This window comes from Osmerus eperlanus, chromosome 10 (assembly GCF_963692335.1).
Source record: "Osmerus eperlanus chromosome 10, fOsmEpe2.1, whole genome shotgun sequence".
Taxonomy (NCBI): Eukaryota; Metazoa; Chordata; class Actinopteri; order Osmeriformes; family Osmeridae; genus Osmerus; species Osmerus eperlanus.
Window position 1 is genome coordinate 14,541,104 of NC_085027.1, and position 27,125 is coordinate 14,568,228.

At 45.3% G+C, this 27,125-nt stretch overlaps 3 protein-coding genes across 4 annotated transcripts in view; 2 read left to right on the forward strand and 1 right to left on the reverse strand.

The window, feature by feature from the left end:
• Positions 1-13,177, reverse strand: part of pde3b (phosphodiesterase 3B) — a 37,392-nt gene extending 24,215 nt beyond the window's left edge. The window contains exon 1 of the mRNA XM_062472152.1: positions 12,132-13,177. Within this exon, the coding sequence (XP_062328136.1) occupies positions 12,132-13,022 (891 nt within the window). The 5' untranslated portion in view covers positions 13,023-13,177. The remainder of the gene's footprint in view (positions 1-12,131) is intronic.
• Positions 13,178-14,378: 1,201 nt separating this feature from the next.
• LOC134027843 (proteasome subunit alpha type-1-like) lies at positions 14,379-17,659 on the forward strand. The gene is made up of 10 exons (XM_062471048.1): positions 14,379-14,471; positions 14,902-14,946; positions 15,083-15,184; positions 16,024-16,127; positions 16,231-16,319; positions 16,471-16,541; positions 16,634-16,763; positions 16,865-16,944; positions 17,165-17,269; positions 17,401-17,659. Exons 1-10 carry the CDS (start codon positions 14,469-14,471, stop codon positions 17,458-17,460), a joined length of 789 nt encoding a protein of 262 aa, XP_062327032.1. The 5' UTR covers positions 14,379-14,468; the 3' UTR covers positions 17,461-17,659.
• A 376-nt stretch (positions 17,660-18,035) lies between these two features.
• On the forward strand, positions 18,036-25,730 carry copb1 (COPI coat complex subunit beta 1). 2 transcript variants are annotated; one of them, XM_062472153.1, is made up of 22 exons: positions 18,036-18,192; positions 18,682-18,833; positions 19,080-19,309; positions 19,763-19,932; positions 20,243-20,357; positions 20,467-20,559; positions 20,746-20,883; positions 21,143-21,262; positions 21,441-21,548; positions 21,651-21,797; positions 21,884-22,029; positions 22,138-22,234; positions 22,349-22,509; positions 22,632-22,752; positions 22,914-23,141; positions 23,372-23,551; positions 23,761-23,905; positions 24,041-24,160; positions 24,263-24,408; positions 24,546-24,635; positions 25,001-25,156; positions 25,382-25,730. In XM_062472153.1, the coding sequence occupies exons 2-22, from the start codon at positions 18,743-18,745 to the stop codon at positions 25,439-25,441; spliced, it is 2,862 nt and encodes a 953-aa protein (XP_062328137.1). In that variant the 5' UTR covers positions 18,036-18,192; positions 18,682-18,742; the 3' UTR covers positions 25,442-25,730. The 2 variants fall into 2 exon arrangements, with proteins under 2 accessions (XP_062328137.1, XP_062328138.1); XM_062472154.1 differs by having other exon boundaries at positions 21,651-21,768; positions 21,924-22,029.
• Positions 25,731-27,125: the final 1,395 nt, after the last annotated feature.

Genomic DNA, 27,125 nt, shown 5'->3' on the forward strand with positions numbered 1-27,125 from the left:
TTGGTTTATACTTTTTACCACCTTGTACTTTCTGTTCCCGTGACCAGCATCACTGGCTAAATTAAGCAGGGCCTCTCTCCAGTTATATGCACATCTAAACCACACAAGTCTGGGAACTGGTAGAATCACGGCTGCTTAAATCGAGTTGCTCCTAAAAAATAATGTGTAGCGACGTCATTTCCTGTCCTGAGACACCACAATCTCACGCTCTGAAGCGGTCTCGAAGCACCACAGGTCGACACACTTCCCTCCCTCTCCAGGGGGAATACCAGCAGGCACAAACACATCAGTTAACAAGTGGCATGGTATAGGACTGGACCTGTAGTCCCGAGGAGCAACACTTCAAAATATGTGTGTCCTTCATCACAGGATGTTCCAATTGCATAGCTCTTGGTCTATTTAAAAAGCTGAATGTCAAACCGGATAGGGCATAGTCATTTCAACTTTAATGGGGTCTGTTTCGTCACAGTACAATAAGCCATGCTATCGCCCCGAACATATCTTTGCAACAGGCAAACAAAAGGACACAAATAACACGCAACAATCTATGTTTGGGAGTTGTGTGAGGGGAGGGGAGGGGGGTGTGTGCAATCGTTTGACATCTACAATTTGTGACGGTCAATATGGAGTGGACCTTGAACATCCTAAAACAAACTGTATAGCTTACAGACACGTACACACACACACACTTGTTAACATTTGTCGACCTAAACATTGCCATAGGAGAGTTGAAATCAATCTTCACCTGAGGCGAATTACCTCAGGTGAAGATACCACCCAAGTCAAATTTCAGGACTGTCAAGTCAAACGGCAATTCCATTACTAATGATGACGTACATCCGCAAGATCATTCGACAGGCTGTGCTGAGAGGGAACAGCGAGCTCCAGGCAAGGTAAGGAGATCTGTACGCAGGTATGTGCACAGGCGGCTCCGAACAGGGTCAGCCCTGCCTCGGCCTACCTTAGACACGCACACCGTGCTACACATCAGCACATCGCTGACTAGAACACCGGCTGTCATGTGAGTCAGTCTCACTCACACCAACTCATACCGCAGAACTGGTTTAGGCCTACACTGCACGGCAACAGGAGCACACGCACGCACGCACGCACACTCACTGACGCACACACAACCTGGGAAAGACGGCAATAGGTCAGCATCTCTCTGCCGCCACATTCTCGTTGCACAATTCCTGGCATTGCAGATCGTCTTGATAGATTAGTATCTAATTGGAGGGAAAAGCCATCACCCCAGTACAAGAGAAGTGTGTCATTCTGACAGAACGAGAAACAGCAGATGAACTGATGCGGTGGAGGGTGTCTTTATCGCTGGTTTTCACATCAGCTGTGGAGAGATAGCAGAATCCCCCTCTTTGTCTTCCCTCGCTGCGGAGTGAAAGGACACATGTGGCGTCCATCTGCGCCATATGTGCTCCCAAAGAGAGACCCCGTGTCCAGCTCTGCTACTCATCTCTCCGTCTGAGCGAGGGTGTTGCCCCCCCCTCCCCTCCCCCCCTCAAAACAAGTGCTAGCAAGTGCTTCTGAAGTTGAGCTCAGATGACTGATAAAGACTTAGCGTACGTCAGAAGCGGCATATTGGTAAGGGCGGCATAACTAAACCACTTTTAGCATTTGTCTTGGGTGGAATCCAACATGCCCCTCTTACAACCCCCCCACCCCCAGCCCAGTCAGCCTGAGTTGCCATTGGGCCATGCCCAGGCTACAGCTCCCCACCTATGTATTGGCGCCAGGGCCGGGGCATATGGGGGCCTCTGGGGGTGGGGGGTGTAGCTATCAGAGGAAGGCTGGGTAGATGGTGCATCTTTCCTGACAGAGGGGCAACACAGAAACAGCAGGCCTTACAGACACACAGCAGCATGCCATCCATCCCTGCTCTGCAGCGACACGAGAGAAGACTCACACTGGCACACTAAATACCCTTCATCCACACCAAACAAAAGCGCCACGCACTGCGCACACACACACACACAGTGGATGGCCACATGGCCCAGAGAGACACCAGGTGGGGTTTTAGCTTTGCGAAGGCAAAACTATCCGACACAAGCGGCCCTATTATGTGACTTGATATGTTTGTGAAAAAGTTCCAGGATCACAAAAAATCAACCAAATGATTCATCTGACCGCGCCAGGCCTGATCTCGCTGGGCGCTCAAGAGGTGGAGGACGGTGACATTACTGCCACTGATTGTGGGCCTCATGGCCACCTCTATAAGTAGCCTACATGCTGATGTCCATCCCTGCCTCTCTGGATTCTCTTCCCCCTCGCTCCCCCTCTCCCTCGCTCCCCCTCTCCCTCCGGTATCAGAGGAGGCTGCGTCAAAGCGATAGTCCGCCGCTCTCCTCCCCCTCCCCACTCCCCCGTCACTAGCTTATCTCATAACACCAGCACACGTCATTCATAACTGACATGGCAGACATGTACAGCTCTACGCACTTATCCAGTCTTGGCTAGGCAGAGGTCCACACGCACACACACACACACACAAACACACACACAAAGCCACAGTTGTGGCTTTTCAGTTACTGACATCTTCATCTGTTCTTTTTTTATTTCTTCCTTTTGGTCTCTTTATCTCTTGAGCGTTGACATACTTTGAAGCGGGGCAGGCCCCTCTCAGCCTGGGCTGTGTTCTTGTGAGAGGGACAGACTCTGACAGGCAGGCTGATTTAGAGGCTGAGGCATCCCAGGACGGAGGACAGCTACCTGAGGCCGCTGGAGTTAACAGTCCTCCTCAGCGGCTGCTAAACCTTCCTCACTGCTGCTTCCCAACTTTAGTTTTTTCTTCCCCCAAATAGAGACAAAGAGAGACAGTACTGAAGTATTCGCAACCGGAATGAAAAACCTGTCTAATAGAACAATTTTAAGGGAGATTTTTAGGCATGTTATGTCAGTGGAATATGGACACTTAAAACCTGAACTTAGGCCATAACGGAAAATATTTCTGTCAACTCCTTCCACCACCTTTGTCAATTCACCAAAACGATAGAATAATATCCTACACTACGCTGAACTTAACAGCGACAGGTCATATTATTTGGCCCAGTTAAGCAAGAGAGAGAGAGCGCGTGTGAGAGAGAGAGATATGGGTTCCCGGGAATTGATTACACTAAACAATGGCAAGCAGGCTCCAGAGCCACCTTGGTCAGACAGCGAGATACCATGAGGGAGATACCTCATTGGAGCTCTCAGACCTTCCTTAGACACCAGTGATTGATTTTTTCCTCCTCACCACAAAATCTCACTTACGTCATTGGCTCTGTAAAATGGTGGTGGGGGGGGCTGCTATAGCATTTGAGCCTCTTTGTGAGTGTGTGTGAGTGTGTGTGAGTGTGTGTGTGTGCGAAAGAGAGAGGGAAAAAGAGATGGGGAGAGGGGGAGAAAGTAAGAGACAAAGAGAACGAAAGAAAAAGGAAGAAGAGCAACAAAGTGAGTGAAAAGGAGAGCAAAGGAGTAAAAAGACCAAGAAGAAAAGAGGGTGGGGGTTGGAAAGGCAGATAGTTTCTACAAATGTGTGTCACTTCTACTAAGTATTTTTGTCTACAATTCTGAGAGTTATTGAAAAAAGGCTACCCTCATTAACTGATGTTTGGGATTTCATTGAAATGACTAATATGGCTTCATAGTTTTGCCCTTTCAGTGGGGTCTGCCCTCAGCCGCAAACACACAAGCCTTCCTCTGTAGCTGCCACTGACGTCAACCGTCACCTAGCAACAACCTTTTGGTGTAAAAGCGGCAGTGCTGACGCTGTTTTCAATAGGGGAGGGGGGGGGCAGCAAGAAAGAGAGCAAGCAGCAAGGGTAGAATTTAAGCAACAAAAGTTTCATCAGGACTACGAACACTTACACACTTACATTTCTGTTTAGTATTTTAGTGAGATGTATGTAACAGATTTTCAGTTAAACCAGCAAACAATCCAAATATTTCTAACCAATTGGGATTCTATCTCTGTGTTTTGGCAGAGGAAATGTGAATTTTACAGTTTTAATTTACAATGCCTATCCATATGAATGTCCATTATTTGCCACACAGTATTAGTCAATACTATAAAACATACTCTTTCATAACTATTCTTAACCAAATTATAAAGAGAATAGCCATAAATGCTACCCCATTATGCCACTATTTATTAAAGAACCTGATATGAATCAAAACAGCGGTCTCCTCTCTCTCTTCTTTCCAGGGATAACCACCATCCTAGTACTCAAATCTCGACCACCAACGCCAGCCTACGTCAGAGCAGCAGTCTGATCTCACCTAGGCAGTCACCCCCCCCCCCCTCCCACCCCTCCTCCATACCCTGCCCTGCCTCCCTCCAGTCTTACCCAGTCACTGGGCTGAACAAACACTGGACACACAGGCAAGGTTCAACAACCTCCTTCTGGACTTAAAAGCTACTAGGCTACCTGAAATGTTTGAACTGTTGGGAACCTTATGGTGCAATCAAGTGTCCGATATGAGCCATGCAGAAAATCCCAGCTCCTCTTGAAACCAATGAGTGCTGATTGGGTGGTTGATACAGCCTAGTTTGTGTGTGTGTGTGTTTGTGTGTGTGTGTGCGAGTGTGTGTGTTTATGCGTTATTAGTAGAAAGGAGAGAGTCTTTAGCTCGTCCAAGAAAAATTCTTATCAGCTCAAATATGGTGCTAACGACCACTCGTCACGCACCAGAAACTTTGTTTCACTCACACAAGCACACAGCAAGATAGATGGGCTCAGATAAGAATACAACCCCACACCAAGACGGACAAAGCAGCATATGGGGGGGCACAACCAAACTCATCTCAATTTCACTTTTTCTGACTAGAAGAAAAGAGTGTTTGCCCAAAAACTTTCTCCACATAATATGTTCAAGTGCAAAACACAGAAATCTGTGAACTGTGTTTACAGTTTATTTTATTTTTTATTATTGTTCTTTACCCGTGTTAGTAGCAGCAACTCGGCAAGGCCCTGGCAGACCTATCATGAAAACTAAAGAGCTGCAAGCTAATTGCTGGTGATCATGACGTAAACCGTTTCCAGGGTAACCTGGGTTTTGGAGTACCCGCTCCTGCATTTCCTCATCTGTTTGCACACACCAGTAGGCTGACAATGCAGTCGCTGCATCCTGTTTCGCTCTGCAGTCGGCCAAACACACAGAGCACCGCGCTAGTTCACTCGTTCGCATTAACCCCGTCATTCAACAAGTCTTACCGCTGCCAATGAATTAACAACGGCATAACCTCAGTTCCGAATTTTGTTAATATCCCTTGTGTTGTTTTAAGTACTTCAAATGGGTGAGTTCCGCTATGTGTAAGTAGACTAAGTATTTTATGGTAATTGATACCAAAAAAACTGATACATTTTAGCCTTTCTATTGACAATAAGTAGACCTAATTTAGAACAAAACAATTCCTAATGACTCGGATCAATTGAGAACTGGGCATTTGTAAATCAACACTCAGCTGAAGGTAGCTTAGACATATTACAGGAAACTGGGACGACAGATGATCTACAACACAGGAATAGTGCTATCACAGGGAGCACGGACAACATGAAAATACAAAAACAATTATGGAGCCTGTGTTTCTTGTGTCGCACAATCAATACAAGAAAAGCTATGAAAAGACAGAAACTAAATCATCAAAGCTTATTTTTTCCATCAATGTAAACTTAATAATATAATGTACGTAACAATGTAATATGTAATAACAAACAAATGATCACTCAAATTATAAAGGCCACAATCCCCCCAAAAAGTTGTGCAATCCCATTTCCACAATCTGCTGTTGTTAAAGGTTGTTAAAAGTGTAGGTGTGGTAGACAGTACATGTTCATACAATTATTGAATGCATTACTGCAAAAAATACAGTCAGATGCTGAAATCTCTTTAGGAAACTAACACACCTAATCCTTTGAATTAGTTACCACTTTAAGTGTGTCTGATATCGTGTCAGTATCAGGAGGTGTGTTGGCTGACAGTGTCCAGTCTGGCTATAGGCTTCTGTAGCCTCAGTGTGTGAGACATGAGAGGGCCTGGGTGCTGCCGTGGTCCTAATTTAAAGTCTAATTTGATTATTGCTCATGCGTTAACTGGCTCAAGACAGGGGGAGTGACTCAAAGATTCCCAAAAAGTTTCCTTTATATAAAATAAAGAGAAAGTTATATGAAGTGACTCAAATAAATTCAATTAGAACAATAATTCAATCTTTAAGTTAGGTAATTTGGTGTAGTAAATGTGTTCTAGTTTAACAGTGACATTAAGAAGATAATTAAACATTGTGAGAAATATGGCCTGTAGACTGGAGACAGAAACATAGAGTACTGTTCCAAATCTGGATTTGTTATTTCCCTTACCTGTGTGTCTAAAGCGGGTTCTGTGAAGCCCTTAGAGCCTACTGAGGCTGAACACATGAGCGCCTGCCTCAGTAGGATTACCCTGAAACAAACTAGCCGAGCAACAATTATATACTGGCAAAACAACCATTGAAAATATTATCATTCTATATGCCTCGCTGTATATTCACATGGGGTCAGAAAAACAATGAATCATGAATAAATGAAATGAATAAATTCTACCAATACTGAGCAAAGGATCCTCTGGAAAAGAAGAAAAAAACACGTGGCCAAAGCATACAAGCAATCTCTTTAACACACACCATTACACCAGCAGTCACAGTCTCGCACCATCAGCTAAAGATGATAATTAAATGATCCATTAACGTAGTCGATCAAATGTGTTGAATTTAAACACTCATTTGTTAAGACACAGTGCTCCAACAAATACATAAATAATATTTGTCTTTTAGCAATTCAGTCAGTCCTACAGAAAATGTTTAGCGGTGTCTTTAATTGCAGTTTTCTCTGGGGAACATTCTGATCGCCTCTGTTTGTCTCATCAGAGCTGAAGGCAGTCACCGACTTCTACCGGGCGATTAGCAAAACTTGCCTTTTTTCTCTCTATTTTTTTGCTATGCAGTCACACTGTGGTACGTCACCGGGTAGTGACGTCAATGTTATATCATTCCACATGGCTTTACAGCAAGAGAACGTGACAGCTGAGGCTGTCTGCTTTTCCGCCGCCCTACTCTTCCCCTCCCTCTCTGCCTCCCTCCCCCCCCCTCTTCCCCTCCTTCTCTGCCTCCCCCCCCCCTCTTTCCCTCCCTCTCTGCCTCCCTCCCCCCCCCTCTTCCCCTCCCTCTCTGCCTCCCTCCCCCCCCTCTTCCCCTCCTTCTCTGCCTCCCCCCCCCCTTTCCCTCCCTCTCTGCCTCCCTCCCCCCCCCCTCTTCCCCTCCCTCTCTGCCTCCCTCCCCCCCCCCTCTTCCCCTCCTTCTCTGCCTCCCCCCCCCCTTTCCCTCCCTCTCTGCCTCCCTCCCCCCCCCTCTTCCCCTCCCTCTCTGCCTCCCCCCCCCTCTTTCTCTCTCTCCGCTGCCTGCTGCCCTGTCCTCGTGTGTATAGGAGTTAGTTAAGAGCATTATTCACCCCTGCCTGCCTGCACCCCCCCGGGATCACTAACTCTACACAAAAAGGGGTCCGTCGAGTGGGTTTTACCCTGGGCTAACCAGGGGTACTCCACCCTGCACTCCGCACCAAGAAGGCCCAACTGAGGATACAGGCTACACAATGCTGTATGGCCGTGCATTTGGGACATCATACAACACTCGTACTTATTGTGTCATGCTATCCTCACACAACTGCTTATTGGATGTGCTAAAACAGAGGTTTCTACATCTGGATGTGGAATGAGTGGAAGACCTGGTCAATGGGAGTTGGGCTGGTAAAGATAGATGTGGAAAATGGTGGTGTAATGTTGACATGGTAATTACAGTTCTGTCCATATAAGTTGAGTATTTATGGTTCTTTAATGACACAGAGAGTAACATCATGGTTTTATTTTTCGTCACCAGAGATATTTGGTGAACTCATATCGAAAAAGCATGCAGTAACTCTATGGTCGCTTAATGCATCCTATTAAGAGGTTGGAAAATACAGTGAAAGAGAAACTTGGGGATAGTTTCCTCACATGCAAAGGCAGAAAGATGGGTGCACAGTAGAGTTACAGTTGAACTGGGAGGTAGGAGGTATTTTGAGACTAAGTTGCTCATTGTGTTTTATTGTGGACTACACACCAATTTATAGAAAATATTTTAACAAGAACAAACTGGCAATTGGCAATAATATTTTAAGGTATTTGAGAAATGAGTCTTATGAATAGATAATATGTCATGAATAAAACACAGTTCATATCAATAGAGATAATTACAATAAGGATAACTGTGGAAAGTTTTTTTCCAAAAAAGGAAACAATGTCTGTCCTTCAAAATCTCAACTCAACCTTTAATTGCTGCTGTAATCATTTCTTTGTGAAACCCTTCTCAGGAGGATAGGATTGTATAGCCTGTTGACAGTCAAATGAACCAAAAACACGAATCCCTCTCATCCTGCACCATTAATTATGAATCAGACGTCTCGCCATCGCTTTGTTAATACATTATGTATACAGTGAGAGTTCCAAAATGGCAGAAGCATCCATGTAGGGCATTCCCTCACTGTCTGTCTGACACATTTACAGATCTTACCAATGACAAACAGATGTGTTCACTCACACACAGCTTGTCGCCATACCTCAAAACTACAGTTTAGACCTACATCAGCAAAGAAAGGACACTGCGAAGCCGCCTATTGTTTTGCTAACTTGGTGGACAGTTTACCAGTAAATTAAAATGTTCCGTTGACCCTTGAGGAAAGAAGTCAGTCAGTCTGTAATTACAAACTAGCAGGGATGTTGCTGTTAACTAGTGACAGCGATGTTATTACCTACTCAGCACTCTGTAATCAGTTAGATAGGCCTACGGAACACGACGGAACAAAGAATAAATAATCTATTTAATAACCCATTCTATTTCTTAAAAAGAACTTCAAAAACCTCTTAATGCATGCTTTTCTAGTTTACTTTAACATTCTCACGTGATCTTCAAATCACTGGAACACTAAGGTAAATACATCTGAATTATTACTGTTGAAAGTGATCCATTCATTACAAACCGACATGAATACCACCAGCTAAATAAGAGCCATGTCTTGCATTGTGTACGTCAGAGCACAAAAGTGTTGCTTTTTCCATAATAAGGGTGCCAGTCAGAGGTGGGTAGAATTAGGAGAGCGCAGTTGGAGCCTACATTGTTATAGTGTTCATCTTTGGGAGCAAAAGCAGTCATGAGCTAAAATTCCAAACACCTGTGATAGCAGACCTTCAGTGTCTGCCCCCACCCTCCTCCCCCCGGCCACACAATACCAAACCCACAGACAAACTTCCTCATGTGCTTAAGATGAACCGATAAAGCCACAACTTGCAGATAGTCTTGCACAGGGAGGGGGAAAAATACAGAGATTGATTACTAAAATCAGTTTCCCTCAAAGAGGAGAGTCATAATGGCTGTGTTGTGTAAATGTTGTGAGACGTGAAGACACAGGGGAGAACATCTTGACGTCATGGTCCAACCTTGAGTGACTTTCTTTCAAAAGTCTATTTTTTTCTGGCCGTCACATGCTAATTTGTGATCCCAAGCCATTCTATGTTCAACATGCCCTTTATCACTGCATGAAAAAAACACGTTAAAAGGCTAAACATGAAAACTGATTATACTTTATAACATAGTAGACTCATGAGGTATTCTTTGTCCCGTTTTCACGTGCACTATAGTAGCTTTAATCATGTGTATTAAAAACTGAAAAATTAGTACACCAGAAACAACATAGTAGAAATTAATTGTAGTCTTCTTCCTTTGCTGATAAATTACCTAATCATGGTTCTATGCAGTGAGGTGAACGTAATTATTATTTTGGCTTTCATATTAAAAATTACTATTTGAATATGCTGTCTTCTTTTAAATCACTGCAGACGGAGCCTAAGCTGGATACAGACAGGACTTCCTCCACTGCTAAAGCCAGCAGGCTCCCATGTTACTGTGTCTTTCTACGTCCAGACAATGTGACCATCCGAGGCACGCAGCCTTCTACCCTTAGCTACATCCACCATTCCTGGTTGAAAAGCCGTAGTAGCCAGGGTGATGATGATGCTGACGACAACACAAGGCTGGTTGGAGCTGGGAAATCTACGACTCAGAGGCTTGGTTATGGGGGGGTTGCTAGCTGTGCTGCTGATCACATAAAAAGGCCATGAGGCCACATGTTAGAATTCATCCGGGCCCAACAAATATTCCCAATATTCAATCATAATAATTTGGATTTATTCCACCAGATTAGTTCCTTTCAATTATTGTTCATTTCAATTTGCCAATAAAATGTCTAAATATGTAATATTATATGTATATTGATACATAAATAAATTATAAAACAATACATATATAGAATAATGTAACTGACTTAAAAGATTGATATAAAACAACCAGAATGGCATAGTGAGTGATATTAAGATAAATGTATGGAAGTGGTAATTAAGCTTCTATGACTACATGCCTCAATGGTGCTCTTCTGGCCTCTGTTGACGAAAGTGCCCACACATCAGATGGTCCTGTTGATGTTCTGCTACATAGCTTATACTTGCAAATAAAATATTATTGAATTCCAGATATTAAGATGAGAAATTGATATGCCATGTAGAAGGCCTAGACTACATTAGTCTTAAACTAGAAACTGCATTCTGTTTGTGCAATAATAACATGAGTGGTCCTGCATGTTGGGTATAACAGGTGTGGGTCATGTCGTCTTCTCAAGTTATAAGTCAAGTCTAGTTGTAAGCTAGAACATTTACAGCTGAAAAGACTGGACTGTGGACATCAAATCATTCGTGCTAACCATCACAAGTTAAGTCCTTGACTGAAATGTTCAAACATGGTCCTTCACCTGGGCAAGCCAGTGACACAGTTTTGGGTGATTCTAAGTCAACAACGTTGAACTATCCATCTTCTATTTACAGTATCTACAACCGACAGTGACATCTTCTTTCACTGATCAATACCTGGTCCTAACTATCCCCCCTTGTCGGTGGACCAGGCTGGAACAACATCAGGTAGAATTCAGGACAACAAAATAATTAATACCAAATATAGTAAAACCCTTTATGCCACCATACTGAACTTTTTGAATTCTAAAATAATCATCTTAAAATAGACTTGAAGCCAAATTTAAATGGTTTTTAAACCTACCTGTGTAAAAGTCACGTCCTCATAGTTAGACTATTGTCTTTATTATGTTACTCATAATTTAATAAGCAATTTTTACTGGCAGAAAAACTGAGTGTATTTCTAACATACCCTTAACCTACTGTGTAAGGTCAGGGGAGTCATAGAAAAATAGAATACTCACATTTTACAATGTAGCCTATTTTGGGAAAATGTACAAATATTTTAGCCCTCTTATTTTCTATATATTATGAAAATATATAACTCATACTAAAATATATTTAGAAAATGTAGGCCTACACATCCAGACTAATGATGCTGTTTTTATAATTACACATTTCCATCCGTCCTTTCATTTGTTGCAGCCTAACATTTTAGTGTCTTAGAACACGAATTAGCTTTTATAAAATGTGTTATTGGGCAAACTTTAAATTGCATTGCCCTACAAAAAAGCTATAGGAAAAAGTAACGTTGAGGTAAACAGAAGCAGTTATGCAGACGTTTTCGCCCCTGTTCAAACACAAATGAATATACATTGTTGCCGTGCAGGATAACTACATGGTATTTTGATCGGCATTATTAAAACAAGGCAACATGCCTGCATCGTCAAATGACCCAGGCCTAATTAGGCCCCTAGAAACAGGCCTGCTGGGTTGCAGTACATATACCTCATTAAACTAATATAGGAAGACCATAATACAGAACATTGTTTTTGTAACTTGGTAGCCTGGTTGTTTTGTCTACAATCTGCCATTCCGTCCTAGAATATTTACATTTCAAGAGTTTATTCCAGTTGACAACGGCACATAATTCAGCTACAGCTGTTGGGGTTTGAGTGGCATGTGGCTTGAAGTATGAAATATAGTGTATTTTTTCTCCCTTTGAGCTTAAGGTTGAATATGTTCGTTGGAGCACGTGTGTTCGCAGAGTAAGAAATAGCCTACTTTGGAAACTGACGTCGGCAATAATAAACAGTTGTGCCAGGACCTACCTGTTCTCTGGATATGCACGGTAATGAAGGTCTGCGAGGCATTTTACAACTGCCATAATAACTTGTCGACGTTTCCCCCAAAGAAACGCAACTGGACCGTCTCCTGGGTCTGATCACTGGGACTTTCTCCTCGGAACTGTGGATCCTATTCGGTGCGTCCTTCGATGGGTAATAATGATCAAAACAGAGCGCCAAAAGCGAGCCGGAGACCCCAGCAAAGCATGCAAAGAAGGGTCGTAACAGGGGAGTCAAACAGCTCAGGCTGGTGAATGACACCAACCACACAACACTGGCAAAAACCAGTATAAGAACACTGTGTTTGAGTTTTAAAGTGGGTATCAGTGTTAGAAGACCCACACAACCCAGCACAAATAACAATCTGCCCACCATTTGTATCTGGTGCTGGTCTTCTCCCCACTGCAAAAACCGCAAAACCAAAAAGTCCCCTAGGTAACATGATGCTGGCAGTGACACGAGCCAACATGTATTACTTTCTTTCTTTTTCCTCCTTAAATAGAATGTTAAAAAGAAAAATGCACAGCCTATGCTAAAGAGTGGGCTGATACACTGAGTAAAACCAGACAGAAAAGTCCGCAAATACCAAAGGCTGAAGTCACTTTGCAAGCTCCTGGAAATAAGCAACGAGGTTGCCAAAATTGCAAATGCGCCCAAATAAAGGGCAGAAATTCGAAACAATTTGGAATTCAGAATGTCTTCATTGCAAAACCTACAGACGTTGAATAAAAATCCCCTTTGGTGGTCTTGTTTTAAAGGGGTGACGCAGCTCTTCACATAGCCGTTCCTGAAGCTATCTGTGCTGTTTGCATTCCCAACCCCATCGTGGTGCCTGATTTTATTGTGCAAAACCTCTCCTTCTTCGCGTAGAGCCATGTCTTTAACTGTAGCTCCTCGATTCCCCCAAAAGTGTCCTTATTCCACTATTGTCGCCGTCTCAACGTTCAACTAAATATGGGCAAATGTACTCCATGGTCACTCAAACGTGCCCAAGCATTTTGACTAGAAGAAAGACAGGGTGAAATGTTGTTGTTTTTAGAGAAAGGGGACTCTGTGTCGCCGCCTAGAGTAGAAGTGACAATCTGCTACAAAAACTAGAGCCTACACGCGCTCTGCATTAACACTAACACTGCAAACAAAGCGGGTCGTGTGTATTTCAAACCTAAAAAGAAAACAAACCGGACCATATAATATAATAAAAACATGTCCCAGTGTTATAACAGGTTACTTCTGGCGAGTGTACGACGTATAGGTATGTTATTAAACATGTAAAAGCTACTGAAACTGAATGCACTGTGGTGTGGAACTCTTGTCAAGTCATTCAACAACTGTCCACATACAATTACATACGCAATGGTCACACACATCACAGGCCTCCTGCCATATTGATGTCAAAAACAATCTAAAAGTTTAACCTTTTTTTCCTATTAAACCATGTTTATGTGGTCTTATGCCTGCAGACTTATAAACTGCCAACTGTCGGCAGGAGTGTCTACTGCCCTCTGGTTGATATCCAATTTAATTCAACTTTATTACAGAGTGATGGTCTAGACACTCAGACAAAAACAGAAAAGTCAACACAATAAACGATCAAGGTTGAAAAACATTTTAAATAACTATAGTTATAGCTATATGTATATAGGCCTAACATCAGTGTCTTACAAGGAGACAGCTGGTCTAAGGAGAGTAATTAGGTAGGCCTACTATCAAACTCCAACAATTTTTCATCGAGTTTGTAAAATGATATTGCATAACGCTAATGCACTCTAAAGCTCCCCCGAGACAGCAGTGCAAAACATGTTTCATAACTTTCCCCATGCGAAGACGTTCCCTAGGTGTGCACGCACTTGTGCACTTACCTAGCTACATTACGTATATTTTGCCATGGTGTAGATATGTTGAATATACACCCAGGTGATCGCTCTAAACGCCTGTCTCTCACACGTTAGTGAAGGAGACACACAGACATGATCTGTAGCACTGACTTTTTTTCTTCTTTTTTTAATCTCCTTTTTATTAGCACATTCATTCAATAGAAAAATTAACTACATTGGAGAACAAACACCAATGGGGGAATAGAAAAAAATGACAATAGTAAACGTAAATCAGAGGCAAAATTTACAGTTAGGTTTACATTTAAGGTATGGTACTATTTACCCATCATACAAATTGTCAGAAACATCAGTGAAAAAATAAATAAAAAGATCTGTAGCACTAGCAGGGGAGAGGAAATAAAGGATGTGACGTATCTGTTAGCTAGCTATCTATCCCGGGCATGCTAGGTAGCTACATCCGGGCGGCTGATGCTGTGAGAGCTCAATCATGGTAAGAATGAAATTCCACTTTAGACAAATATTTTCAACAATCAAATATACACCCATATAGCACCATTTTAAACTATGTGATACATGACTTGGCAAGAATTTAAGTCACCATGGCTCAAGCTAACTTAGAATTAACTTAGTGTCCTACTAACCAACTAATATGAGTAAGCTTTTTAGCACAAGCAAGCTAACTAGGCTAGATATCTATATAGCCTCCTGTTTTCAAACAGAAACTGGAAAGGCTAACTAACGCAATGCTTTAACAATGGCATTATTTATTCACAATTGTGTAACTGTATATAATTCAGATTACATACGGTAGCTAGCTGCATGCATTTAGTGATATTTGTGATATATTTGCTTATCAAGCTAGCTGATGGGATGCCTAGTTTGCTACTAAATGTTCTATGACTATGTTCTGACTCTTGTAGTTCCGCAATCAATATGACAACGATGTCACAGTTTGGAGCCCCCAGGTAATACATAACAGCGTCTACTTACTTAGCATCGCATCAACAATGATGTTGAAGCATTTCAAGTGCCACAATTAAAGTCAACTGTGAGTGATTCAGATCTTGTCTCGATTAAGATTTTCAACTTGATTTTCTTTAGGGGCGCATCCACCAGATTGAGTATGCTATGGAAGCAGTGAAACAAGGATCCGCCACTGTGGGGTTGAAGTCTCGCACGCATGCTGTCCTGGTGGCTCTGAAGGTAGCTTTGTTGGCAAGAACCAACCCAATCGATCACATTATTTTACAGTTTACAAGTACATGCAAACACACTGATGAGCCTGAACATTATGACCACCTGCCTAAAATGCTGTGGCCCTCCGCATGCTGCCAAAACAGTGCTGACCTGCAGACGATTGGACCTGGTGCCATCACGTAAACGATGGACATGTACATGGTCATCCACGTGATGGAAAAGAGAACAGGACTTAACAGACCAGGACACTTTCTTCCACTGCTCCCAGGTCCAGTTCTGATGCTCCCTTGTCCATCGTAGGTGTTTTTGTGGGTAGACACTAGACAGATGTCACCATGGGTACTCTGACTGGTGTGCGGCTAGGCAGCCCCATACGCAGCAGGATGTGATGCACTGGGTTGACACATTCCTCCCGTAACCATCATAAACATGTTCCTTGACTTGTGCCACACTTGACCGTGTGCCCTTGTTTGGAGATGGATCGTTATTTGCTGTGAGGTCATAATGGTCTGGCTCATAGGTGTGAACATAGATATGCATATGGTACCTGCTAAACATAAACTAACTTCAGGAGTCAGGTGGCTGAGCGGTGAGGGAATCGGGCTAGTAATCCGAAGGTTGCCAGTTCGATTCCCGGTCATGCCAACTGACGTTGTGTCCTTGGGCAAGGCACTTCACCCTACTTGCCTCGGGGGAATGTCCCTGTACTTACTGTAAGTCGCTCTGGATAAGAGCGTCTGCTTAATGACTAAATGTAAATGTAACTTAAGGGTCTTACTGTAGCTACCAAGACCCTTTAAAGCGTCTGTTAATAATTCTATTTTGTCACGACCTGTTTTACACAGAGAGCTCAGTCAGAGCTGGCTGCTCATCAGAAGAAAATTCTGCATGTTGATAGTCATGTAGGCATCTCCATTGCTGGCCTGACTGCCGATGCAAGACTTCTGTGGTGAGGGCAACTTCTGCTGTTGATTGCCATGACTACATACCTATTACTGTTAACTGAGGTCTGACATAAGTGAATGCCTTGTTATTCCATCCTGGACATGCAGCAACTTCATGCGTCAGGAGTGCTTGGACTCCAGGTTTGTGTTTGACCGTCCGCTCCCCGCGTCTCGGTTGGTGTCTCTCATTGGAAGTAGTATCCTTGTTTCCAAGATTGACATTTTGTTTTGGTCAAACATCATCATTCAATACATTTGTGTCTGAAACGTGAATGATCAGTCTGGCAGCTAGTTTTGAAATGTCCGGCTTGCTGCAGGATAGAGAGATCTACCTTGACCTGTTCTCAGAAACCCAGATCCCAACCCAGAGGTATGGAAGAAGACCTTATGGCGTGGGACTCCTCGTTGCTGGATATGACGTAAGATCAGTGTTTTAATTTGTTTGGTGTATACGTATAAATAACAAGAGCGTAAGAAATGGAATTAGACACTTTTTCTGGCTCTGTTTTAGGATATGGGGCCACACATTTTCCAGACCTGTCCTTCTGCCAACTACTTTGACTGCAAGGCGATGTCCATTGGGGCCCGTTCCCAGTCAGCACGTACCTACCTGGAAAGAAACATGGACGCGTTCCTGGACTGTGAGCATTATTCTTTCCTTTGAGCAGACTCCTGACTTTCCTAACATGGTTATAGGTTGTTAAGTTGTGTTTAAATGCTTATTTTCGTTCTTTCTTTGAAGGTGAACTAAATGATCTGGTCCAACATGGACTTCGTGGTCTGAGAGAAACTCTGCCTGCAGAGCAAGATCTCACCACTAAGGTAAAAATGCACGACTTACCCTGACGCCAAAAAACTCATTCCTACGGTTTCCTCTGTTCATGCAAGTCAAACAGACTCCATTGATGAAGCGCTGCATGTGATTATTTCCATCGTGGTCTGTATAAATTTTTTTTTAGTTAAAACAAGAGATTAATAAAGCCTGACTTCTCTTTTCAGTATAAGAATGAGGGATGTATAAATCAAATATCTATTCTTTCAGAATGTCTCTGTTGGGATTGTTGGCAAGGACATGGAGTTTACCATTTATGATGATGATGCTGTGGCCCGATTCTTGGAAGGACTTGAGGAGAGGCCACAGAGAAGGGTAACAACATTCATTCACACATGTTTTTCCCCTAACACATGAACTCTTTTCTATATACTCTAGAGTTCAGCTTCAGGTCTCTTCAGTATCCTTACTTGTGGATGCCTAATATGCCTGTTCATGTTCCTCAGGTGGCACAGCCCGAGGAGGAGCCTGCTGCAGAGAAGCCGGATGAGCCCATGGAACTGTGAACATGAACCGCTCCCGTTGAAACAACAGAGCGCTTATGACTGCAGATTATGGTTCTGCATTCTGTCCTGATGTTATTGCACTGTTGGCCCACTCACAGTCACTTGTTATGTTAACAACATGATGCTAATTGTTTATGATTTTTTTTTAGATGGATAATGCTTTGGGGTTTTGTCATTAAAGATACAAACCTTTTTCTGACTTCTTGTACTGTTTCCTTAAAAATAATTTAGTATTGACTATAATGATATCCTATGACTGTAATCACCCACATCAGGATGCAGTCTGAATGCCAGATCCATGCACCAGATATATTTATGTGTTGGACTGGTTCATGCATTGAAATGAAAATAATTAAGTAATAAATGATTGTAAGTAAACTTAACACTATTTGAGAGATGCAGAGAAAATCAGTAGTGGCTACTGATTTTATTACACTGAAAAGTCGATATGCCTTGTATGTGATTGTTTGCCAAAACATCTACCCACAGTGAATGACTGTAAGCGGCTGGCTGGCATTATGTTCCATCTGTGTTATTCGCTTTGGCAAGTATTGACCCTGTGCGCTTGCTGTAGTTGTGATGTGGCTCTGAAAGTAAGCTTCCACGTCACAGGGAAGTGGAGAACGGGCAGCTCCAGAAGAAGGATCATCTCCCGAGCAATTCATCCACAAATGTGCCACGCCGAGACGGGATATTGAAGTCTATTTACTAAGATCATAGAAGTGTGCTACGGTAATGTTGTATATCATGTTTAACAGTTGTGCAAGAGTGATTGTTATCCATCAAGACTACGGGGAAAAAAACCTTTAAGCTAGCTATCCATCCACCATTTTCACTATTGCAAGTTAGCAAGCTACTGTAGCGTGTTGACTTGATATAATGGATGACAGGTCATGGAGTTATTCGAATTCACTTTCACAAAACTGGGCAAATAACGAAGACTGATATTGCATTGTCATTTTCTTATGCTATGGATCTGAATTATTACTGAGGTCAAATAACATATTAGCTAACTGTGCTAGCCTAGCTAGCTAGTAGTGCGTTTGAGTCAGGCTTGTCTACGTGGATATCACTAACACAGTCGCTGCAAAACAAGTTGATTAGAATGAGATAAGCCTGCTTGTTACAATTAGCTGTGCGTTCAGATGAAGTCGTTCGTATTTCTAGTTATGATTGTGGTTTGTGGATATTATTTCTTACCCATTTTTGATGTACTTACAGGAATCATCTGCACTGTCTATAACTGGGGTTCTACAAGGAGAGAGACAATCCTACCGGCACAATGACAGCTGCTGAGAACGTTTGTTATACCTTGATCAATGTTCCAAATGACTCTGAACCTCCCTCAGAAGTCAGTTTGAAAGCAGATCTAGGTAACTGCACTACGTTTATTTATTTATTGTATTGTATTTCTTTCTTTTAATTATTCAAACTCGTTGCTTAAGCAAAGACCCCAACTACCATCATTGTAATTTGGCTTTACCAGGCTCCATTCTCTTGATATAATTCATACAGGAATGTCTTTATTGAATGTGTTTATAGAACAGGTTTGTAAAAGGAACAGACTTCAGAAGATACGCTCTGAATATTGATGTGACCGTAAATGTGTTCATCTGTAGAAAAGGGTGAGATCAAGGCGAAGACAGAGGCCCTGAAGAAGGTGATCATAATGATCCTGAATGGAGAGAAACTGCCCGGCCTGTTGATGACCATCATCCGCTTCGTACTTCCACTTCAAGACCACACCATCAAGAAGCTGCTTCTGGTCTTCTGGGAGATCGTCCCCAAGACGACTCCAGATGGCAAGCTGCTGCAGGAGATGATCCTGGTCTGTGATGCCTACAGGAAGGTAGGAAGAAGCCATTAATTCAATAAAATAAAATAAAAAGGTTATTGTTCATCCCCTATAGGGGTACAGCATTGTTTAAGACAGAGGCTTAAACAGACAATACAAAACAAACAGAGGTGAATAATATAAGTAAAAGGACAAAAAAGTAGTAAACCTATTAAATTACATTTATCGTATTTCAAACATCTAATGCATTAGGGATGAAAGTCTTCTTGTAGTTGGCCTTAGTGTTTCCCCTAGGTTTACATTAGGGGTCGGGAGCACTCCTAATATAATGGTAGGGAAAACACTGCCTTATTCACCAGATGTACCTTATATCGGTATTTGACCTAGATCTGTTTTGTATCATAGTTAATTAAGGCATAAATAATAATGGTGTTACATTACAGTACATGGCTTCCGAAAGCTGCATTTTTGATGTTCTCTTTTAAAAGTGAAACCTTTGTCTTTCAGGACCTCCAACACCCCAACGAGTTCATCCGTGGGTCCACCCTGCGCTTCCTGTGCAAGCTGAAGGAGTCTGAGTTGCTGGAGCCCCTCATGCCTGCCATCCGGGCCTGCCTGGAGCATCGCCATAGCTACGTCCGCCGCAACGCTGTCCTGGCCATCTACACCATCTACAGGTTTGATTGGCTGAATATGTTTGTGTGTTTTGCACCCTCAAAGGCTCCCGTCCGACATGAGTTAATATGACACTGCTGATATTGAACCACCTGTTGACATCTAACAAGTTACTTATTGTATGAGAAGAATGTTGCCTATCTCACCTAGCTACATTATGATTTGGTAAGAGGAATATCTGCAAAGTTGGTTAGTGTGTCAATGTTAATTAGTGCTATTAGCCTTCAGAGAGGCATACGCTTTGCCCTGTGTCTCTGAGGCTACTTTGTTTTAACAGAACAAATTTCACCCGGAACATTCTGTCTCCCTTAGGAACTTTGAGAATCTCATCCCGGATGCCCCCGAGTTGATCCACGATTTCCTAGTCAACGAGAAGGACGCTAGCTGCAAGAGAAACGCTTTCATGATGCTCATTCACGCAGACCAGGTGAGTGGCCTTCCTCAGCCTAGCCCAGGCATTGTGTCGAGACTGCTGCAGTGTCCACCGAGCATGTCTGTTCTGGCCCACCTGACCGTCCCGTCTTCTGAATATGCAGGACCGCGCTCTGGACTACCTCAGCACCTGCATCGATCAAGTACATACGTTTGGAGACATTCTCCAGTTGGTCATTGTGGAGCTGATCTACAAGGTAAGTCACACTGAGAGAAAACGAAAAAGCGCACATCCACAGACGGATCGTTACATCATAAAGTCTCCAACTGCTGACTGTGCGTTTTAGCAGATGGAGCTGTATTCGTCTAGCCCTTTTCCCCCAGCAGTGTGACAGAGAGCTTACTGCACCCAAACCAAGCTGTGAGTCTCCATGTGTCCCCAGGTGTGCCATGCCAACCCCTCCGAGCGTGCTCGCTTCATCCGCTGCATCTACAACCTGCTGCAGTCCTCCAGCCCAGCCGTCAAGTACGAAGCCGCAGGCACCCTCGTCACGCTCTCCAGCGCCCCTACGGCCGTCAAGGTAATGCAGGCCAGAGTGAGATCTACAGGACTGGTAGATGGGCCCATCCCCTACGTTCAGTTAAAGTCGATATGTATAAGTAATGACCAAATGCTGAGATTTGTCATTTTCGTCCATTTTAAACCCGTCAGCAGTACTGTAACTTAGATTAACTTCCATAGTGCACGTTCAGTTTGCATTCGGCGTAGGCCTGTGCGTTTGAGAACAGAGCCCCCGTGTCCCATAGTGACCCCAGCCTGTCTGGTGTCTGCCCCCCTAGGCTGCTGCCCAGTGCTACATCGACCTGATCATCAAGGAGAGTGACAACAACGTCAAGCTGATCGTCCTGGACCGCCTGATTGAGCTGAAGGAGCACCCCACCCACGAGCGCGTGCTCCAGGTACGGGACGGGGAAGGGGGGGGCGGCGGGGAAGGGGGGGCGGTGGGGAAGGGGGGGCGGTGGGGAAGGGGGGGCGGCGGGGGGGGGGGGGGGGGGTTCGCCTGTCGAAAGGACGTCCTGTTTCAGTGTTCCTAACCTGGGTACTTGCCTGCTGGCTCTGACCCCCCCCCCCCTCCAGGACCTGGTGATGGACATCCTGCGTGTCCTGAGCACCCCAGACCTGGAGGTCAGGAAGAAGACCCTGCAGCTGGCCCTGGACCTGGTCTCATCCCGCAACGTCGAGGAGGTGTGTGTCCAGTCCTCCCACTAAGCTCCTCACCAGGAGATTCCAAGTGAACCTGTCCTCTCGTAGTTCTGGAGTCGTGACGCGTGTGTCTGTGTGCTCCAGCTGGTCATCGTGCTGAAGAAGGAGGTGATCAAGACCAACAACGTGACGGAGCACGAGGACACGGATAAGTACCGTCAGCTCCTGGTGCGCACCCTGCACTCCTGCAGCGTGCGCTTCCCCGACATGGCCGCCAACGTCATCCCCGTGGTGAGACCCGCCGTCCTGCCGCGCTCCTAAACCTCACACCGTGCGTGTGTGTGTGCTTTAATGGTGTGTGTGTGTGCTCCAAACAGCTGATGGAGTTCCTGAGTGACACGAACGAGGCGGCTGCGGCCGACGTGCTGGAGTTTGTGCGCGAGGCCATCCAGAGGTTCGAGAGCCTCAGGCCTCTGATCATAGAGAAGATGCTGGAAGTCTTCCACGCCATCCGCACCGTCAAGTAAGCATCCAGAGCCGGCGGGGGGGGTTCAACAGGCGCAACCCCCCCATCCCAGATCCATTTGTGTAAAGATGAGATGTGACGGTGGAATGTGTCGTTCTGGGACAGGATCTACAGAGGAGCGCTGTGGATTCTGGGAGAGTACTGCAGCACCAAGGACGACATACAGAACGTGATGACGGAAGTGCGCCGGTCGTTGGGGGAGGTACGTCTGCAGCCGCCCAGGTTCTCCATGTCCACCCCTCCCATCCATCCCCCCCCCCCCCCCCCCCTCGTATGACGTTGCGAGTCGTATGACTGTCCCCCCCTGTGCGTCCAGATCCCCATCGTGGAGAACGAGATCAAGAAGGAGTCGGGCGATTCGAAGCCGGAGGAGGAGCAGAGCGCGGCGCCGGCCCAGAAGCTGGTGACGGAGATGGGGACGTACGTGACCCAGAGCGCCCTCAGCTCGTCCAGACCGTCCAAGAAGGAGGAGGACAGGTACAGGGACCCTCCCATCTGAGCGGTCATCCTCATCCAGATGTGGAGTCATCCTCCACCGTGTACCAGTAGCCTTCGAGACCAGGAGTGTGTGACTGAAGCCTGTGTGTGTGTGTGTGCAGACCTCCTCTCAGGGGCTTCCTGATGGAAGGGGACTTCTACGTGGCAGCCTCCCTGGCCACCACCCTCACCAAGCTGGCTCTGCGCTACGTGGGCATCGTCCCAGACAAGAAGAGACAGAACGTAAGCCCCTCCTATCCAACGGCCGCACGGACTCCGGGTGGCTCACTAGGCGGCAACTGAATTTTAGCGGTGAAACTCGACCAGAGCCGAGGTTATGAAGGGTGTTAAGAAGTCTGCTTCCCCTCCCTTCCCCTCCCTCACCCGCCCCTCCTTCCCCGCAGTCGTTTGTGGCCGAGGCCATGCTCATCATGGCCACGGTGCTCCACCTGGGCAAGTCGTCTCTGCCCAAGAAGCCCATCACGGACGACGACGTGGACCGCATCTCGCTGTGCCTCAAGGTGCTGTCCGAGTGCTCGCCCCTCATGAACGACATCTTCAACAAGGAGTGCCGCAAGTCGCTGTCCCACATGCTGGCCGTCCGGATGGAGGAGGAGAAGCTGTCCCAGAAGGTGACGGGGGTCGGGGGGGGGTTGGGGTCGAGCTCATCTATTGGTCAATACTGTAGCAACTTCCTTGTTGGCCTACGCTGTGGGGAAGCTGCACCGAGAATGTCTAACCGACGGCCTTCGGCTCGGCCACATCCGTCTGTCGCTGGGCCTGGATAATCGACCGGCTGGTTCCCGTCTGTGTGTTGACCGTGTCGTGTGTGTGTGTGTGTGTTCCCGCTTCGGCCCAACAGAAAGAGTCTGAGAAGAGGAATGTGACGGTGCAGGCGGACGACCCCATTTCTTTCATGCAGCTGACGGCCAAGAACGAGACCACCTCCAAGGAGGACCAGTTCCAGCTCAGCCTGCTGGCTGCCATGGGCAACACCCAGAGGAAAGAGGCAGCCGACCCCCTGGCCTCCAAACTCAACAAGGTAGCTGCCCTCTGCTCTTCTCAGGACGCACGCTTTTAAGTCCCATGTTATACCTGAAACCACCAGCAGATGGCAGTGTAGCTTAGAGCAACTGCCAAACGGGTGAACAGAGATTTCTGTGTTGGATGATCTTATTCCAAGGCCACAATGATGACGGATTTATTGGAAGTGACTGCTGAGGCCGTTTGTTTTGTCATTTCTCTTCGTAGGTGACTCAGCTGACAGGATTCTCAGACCCAGTGTATGCAGAGGCCTACGTTCACGTCAACCAGTACGACATCGTGCTGGACGTCTTAGTGGTCAACCAGACCAGCGACACCCTCCAGAACTGTACCCTGGAGCTGGCCACACTGGGTGAGTGGCTTCCTGGTGAACTGGGGTTTCACAACTGCTGTCGGCCTCAGCTTCATTCGGCTTGTGTGTGTGTGTGTGTGTGTGTGTGTGGCAGCATTCATCTGTGGAACTAACCGGAACGTTCCAATCCCACAGGCGACCTGAAGCTGGTGGAGAAGCCGTCCCCTCTCACCCTGGCGCCTCACGACTTTGCCAACATCAAAGCCAACGTGAAAGTGGCGTCCACGGAGAACGGGATCATATTTGGCAACATCGGTGAGAGGACCGCCGAGCTCCTGAAGGAGACTCGCTGGGGGTCACATGCTTTTCTCCATTTACCCTGTGAAAGGTACTGACTGTGTGTGTGTGTGTGTTTAGTGTATGACGTTTCGGGGGCAGCGAGCGACAGGAACTGCGTGGTCCTCAGCGACATCCACATTGACATCATGGACTACATCCAGCCTGCCTCTTGCACAGACGCAGAGTTTCGACAGATGTGGGCCGAGTTTGAGTGGGAGAACAAGGTAGGCTAGTGGACTCTGGGATGAACCCTGCCCCGGACTTCATCGATCCACACGTCCTAGTTTTCGGAGGGACCTGCAAACCTTCCGTTGTGTTTCTGTGTGTCTGTACTGAGAGGAACCTCCTGTGTTTTTCGAAGGTGACGGTGAACACCAACATCACCGATCTGAACGATTATCTCCACCACATCCTCGGCTCCACCAACATGAAGTGCCTGACTCCTGAGAAGGTAACTGGAGCGACAGGAGGCTCAGTCTGTAGAAAGAAGGACTGTCCACGGAAACTTGGATTCAAACTTTTCTGCTGCCGACGTCTTTTTCCTAGTATTAGGATTGGACTTGCTAAAATCCGTTTTCAGAGTCCTCCGGTTGAATGAATCACTCTGAACAGAACAATGTACCGCACGTGAGACAGAAAAAAAAGAAGTCTTTGTACTCTTCCTTTCAGATTCAGGCAATTATGATGACGATGAAACGTCCTTTGTAACGGCCCTATCTTCAGCCAGCTCATCACATGGCTCCCTCCAGCCAGTCAGATAGCTGCTGAAAGCGAGGTGCTCCTCAAACCCTCCCGTCTCTCTGTCTCCCTCGCCAGGCACTCTCCGGCTTCTGCGGCTTCATGGCGGCCAACCTGTACGCCCGCTCCATCTTCGGGGAGGACGCCCTGGCCAACGTGAGCATAGAGAAGCCCATCCACCTGGGCCCCGACGCGCCGGTCAACGGCCACATCCGCATCCGGGCCAAGAGCCAGGTGGGTCGTCCGTCCCCCCCATCTCTCCCCTGGCCCACCGCAACCCTAGAACCAGCGCTTGTGTGCTCCACCGCTGGGGACGGGGAGATCTCTTGAAGTGTGTTGGATGGTCGGGATGGTTCTATGGCGGTCCGGGTGCCAGGACGAAGTGAAGTCTGTGTTTCCAAGAAGTACATTTCCGATAGTGTGCCATGCATTAATGATCAACCTCTCTTTTCTCAAAAGGGCATGGCTTTGAGTCTGGGTGACAAAATCAACCTTTCCCAGAAGAAGTCTGCAGTGTAAAGCTACTTCAAAACAACGGTCGCGCTGTAACCTCTCCCTACCCTGGCAAGACGACCCTGCAAAGAAAGTCTTTTATTGCTTCCCTCTCCAATTCTGTTTTATTGCTTGTGTCTGCCTCCCCTGATCACAGTATACAAAGCGCTTTCTGGCCAGTTGCGTCGATACTGTTTAATTTGTGTATGAAAGAATGTTTTTCACCTCTGTTAGAAAACAGGCTCCTCCTAATCGTCATTGCAAGTGATGTCATTGGCCTATCTATAGTTTTCAATAAACCATGTATGTTAACGGACATGTTCATACAGAGTCTTTGTTCTTCTGGGTTCATAAGATTACTTTCACTTCTCTGTAGAAAAAGCAGAGCATTGTGAGAAATATCCATTGTCTCTGGAAATTGCAAGGAGGTTTATAAATGCAAGCTAAAATTTATGATTTTTGAATGGGTTCCAAGTCCTAAAGCTCCAATTGAACAAACGTGCAGTGATTACAATCAATGTAAATTGCAATTGATCTTTGCCAAGTATGTTTCAAAGGATGTAGGAATTAAAATCGTTTCTCTTTAAGACTTGCTGCTCAAGTTTGCTGTGCTCAGACTGACTTGTGCTATTCAGTGTCATAAAAAGTCACCTATGAGGGAAAAAAAACACTCTGAATTCCTCTCAGTGGAACGGAAATTACTTTCCATTTTCGTTTTGTGGAAAGATTTTGAATCTAAATCACCTCCCATCCCTTCTCCGAGGGGTGCACACTTTTGCGCTAAATAGTCAGTTGGAACAACCACACAATGATATAACCATGAAATGAACAGTGATTGCAGGGAGAGTTTGAATAACAATCCCAGGCTGATTATGAAGTGTTTGGAGTGCTAAAAACAAACCCCAGAATGAATCACACATTCTTTGTCCTCTCCCTTTCAGTAGTGCCCTGCTGTGGATGGTGCAAGGCTTGGCACGTTATCAACACATATCTGAGTCACCTCTTCTCAGCTTCCTCTTCTCCACTGCATTAGCATGATCAACAAAGAGCACATTTGTCGATAATTTGAGGCAATTTCTCCTTTGGCTGCAAAAACCACCTGCTTTTTCTTAACCCCCTGATTAGCTATCATTGTTAGAGCAGTAGTAGGTACAGATGTCTGGGGCTCATGGCCCACAGTTGACCTTTGACACATTTCAGTCACTCCTTCACCTTGGCGGAGGGACAGTTTCCTTGCTGTTTGTGTTCAGGTCTCATAGCTGAGTGGACTGGGTTTTCAGCGACTAATTGAAATTCCTTGAATGCCTCTGGCAATGGGTTGCAGAGGGGGAGTCTATTGGAATTTGTCCACTCAGGACTGAAAAAATAACAATCATCTATATAGACCCAGAAGGGGGAAGAGGTTGATGATAAATCAAGTCAACTGTCATCAAATCAACATGTGGGAACTGCAACAGCCCAGGACCACAGAACTAGAATATTTGAGGGAAGACAAGTTTGAGGATGATTGTGAATGACTTGAAAGTGAGTGCAACATCATTCTTGTATGAAGTGTGAATGAACACCCACATCTGGGATAAGACTGAGTAGCTTAGTAACAGACTCATTCATCCACAGCTAAGGCACAGTTGTGTGAAATCTCTCACTCTGGATGTCTTAATAATGGCAAAAGGTGGCTGTAAGGTCAGTCGTCTCCACAGCTGTGACAACA

Bases quoted from the DNA above. Each gene is read 5' to 3' on its own strand.
- copb1 (XM_062472153.1), top strand. From the start codon at position 18,743: ATGACAGCTGCTGAGAACGTTTGTTATACCTTGATCAATGTTCCAAAT. The intron at 22,235-22,348 runs GTACGTCTGCAG...CTGTGCGTCCAG, and splicing joins TGCGCCGGTCGTTGGGGGAG to ATCCCCATCGTGGAGAACGA. The intron at 22,510-22,631 runs GTACAGGGACCC...GTGTGTGTGCAG, and splicing joins TCCAAGAAGGAGGAGGACAG to ACCTCCTCTCAGGGGCTTCC.
- LOC134027843 (XM_062471048.1), top strand. The intron at 16,542-16,633 runs GTAAGATCAGTG...GCTCTGTTTTAG, and splicing joins TCCTCGTTGCTGGATATGAC to GATATGGGGCCACACATTTT. The intron at 16,764-16,864 runs GTGAGCATTATT...CTTTCTTTGAAG, and splicing joins CATGGACGCGTTCCTGGACT to GTGAACTAAATGATCTGGTC.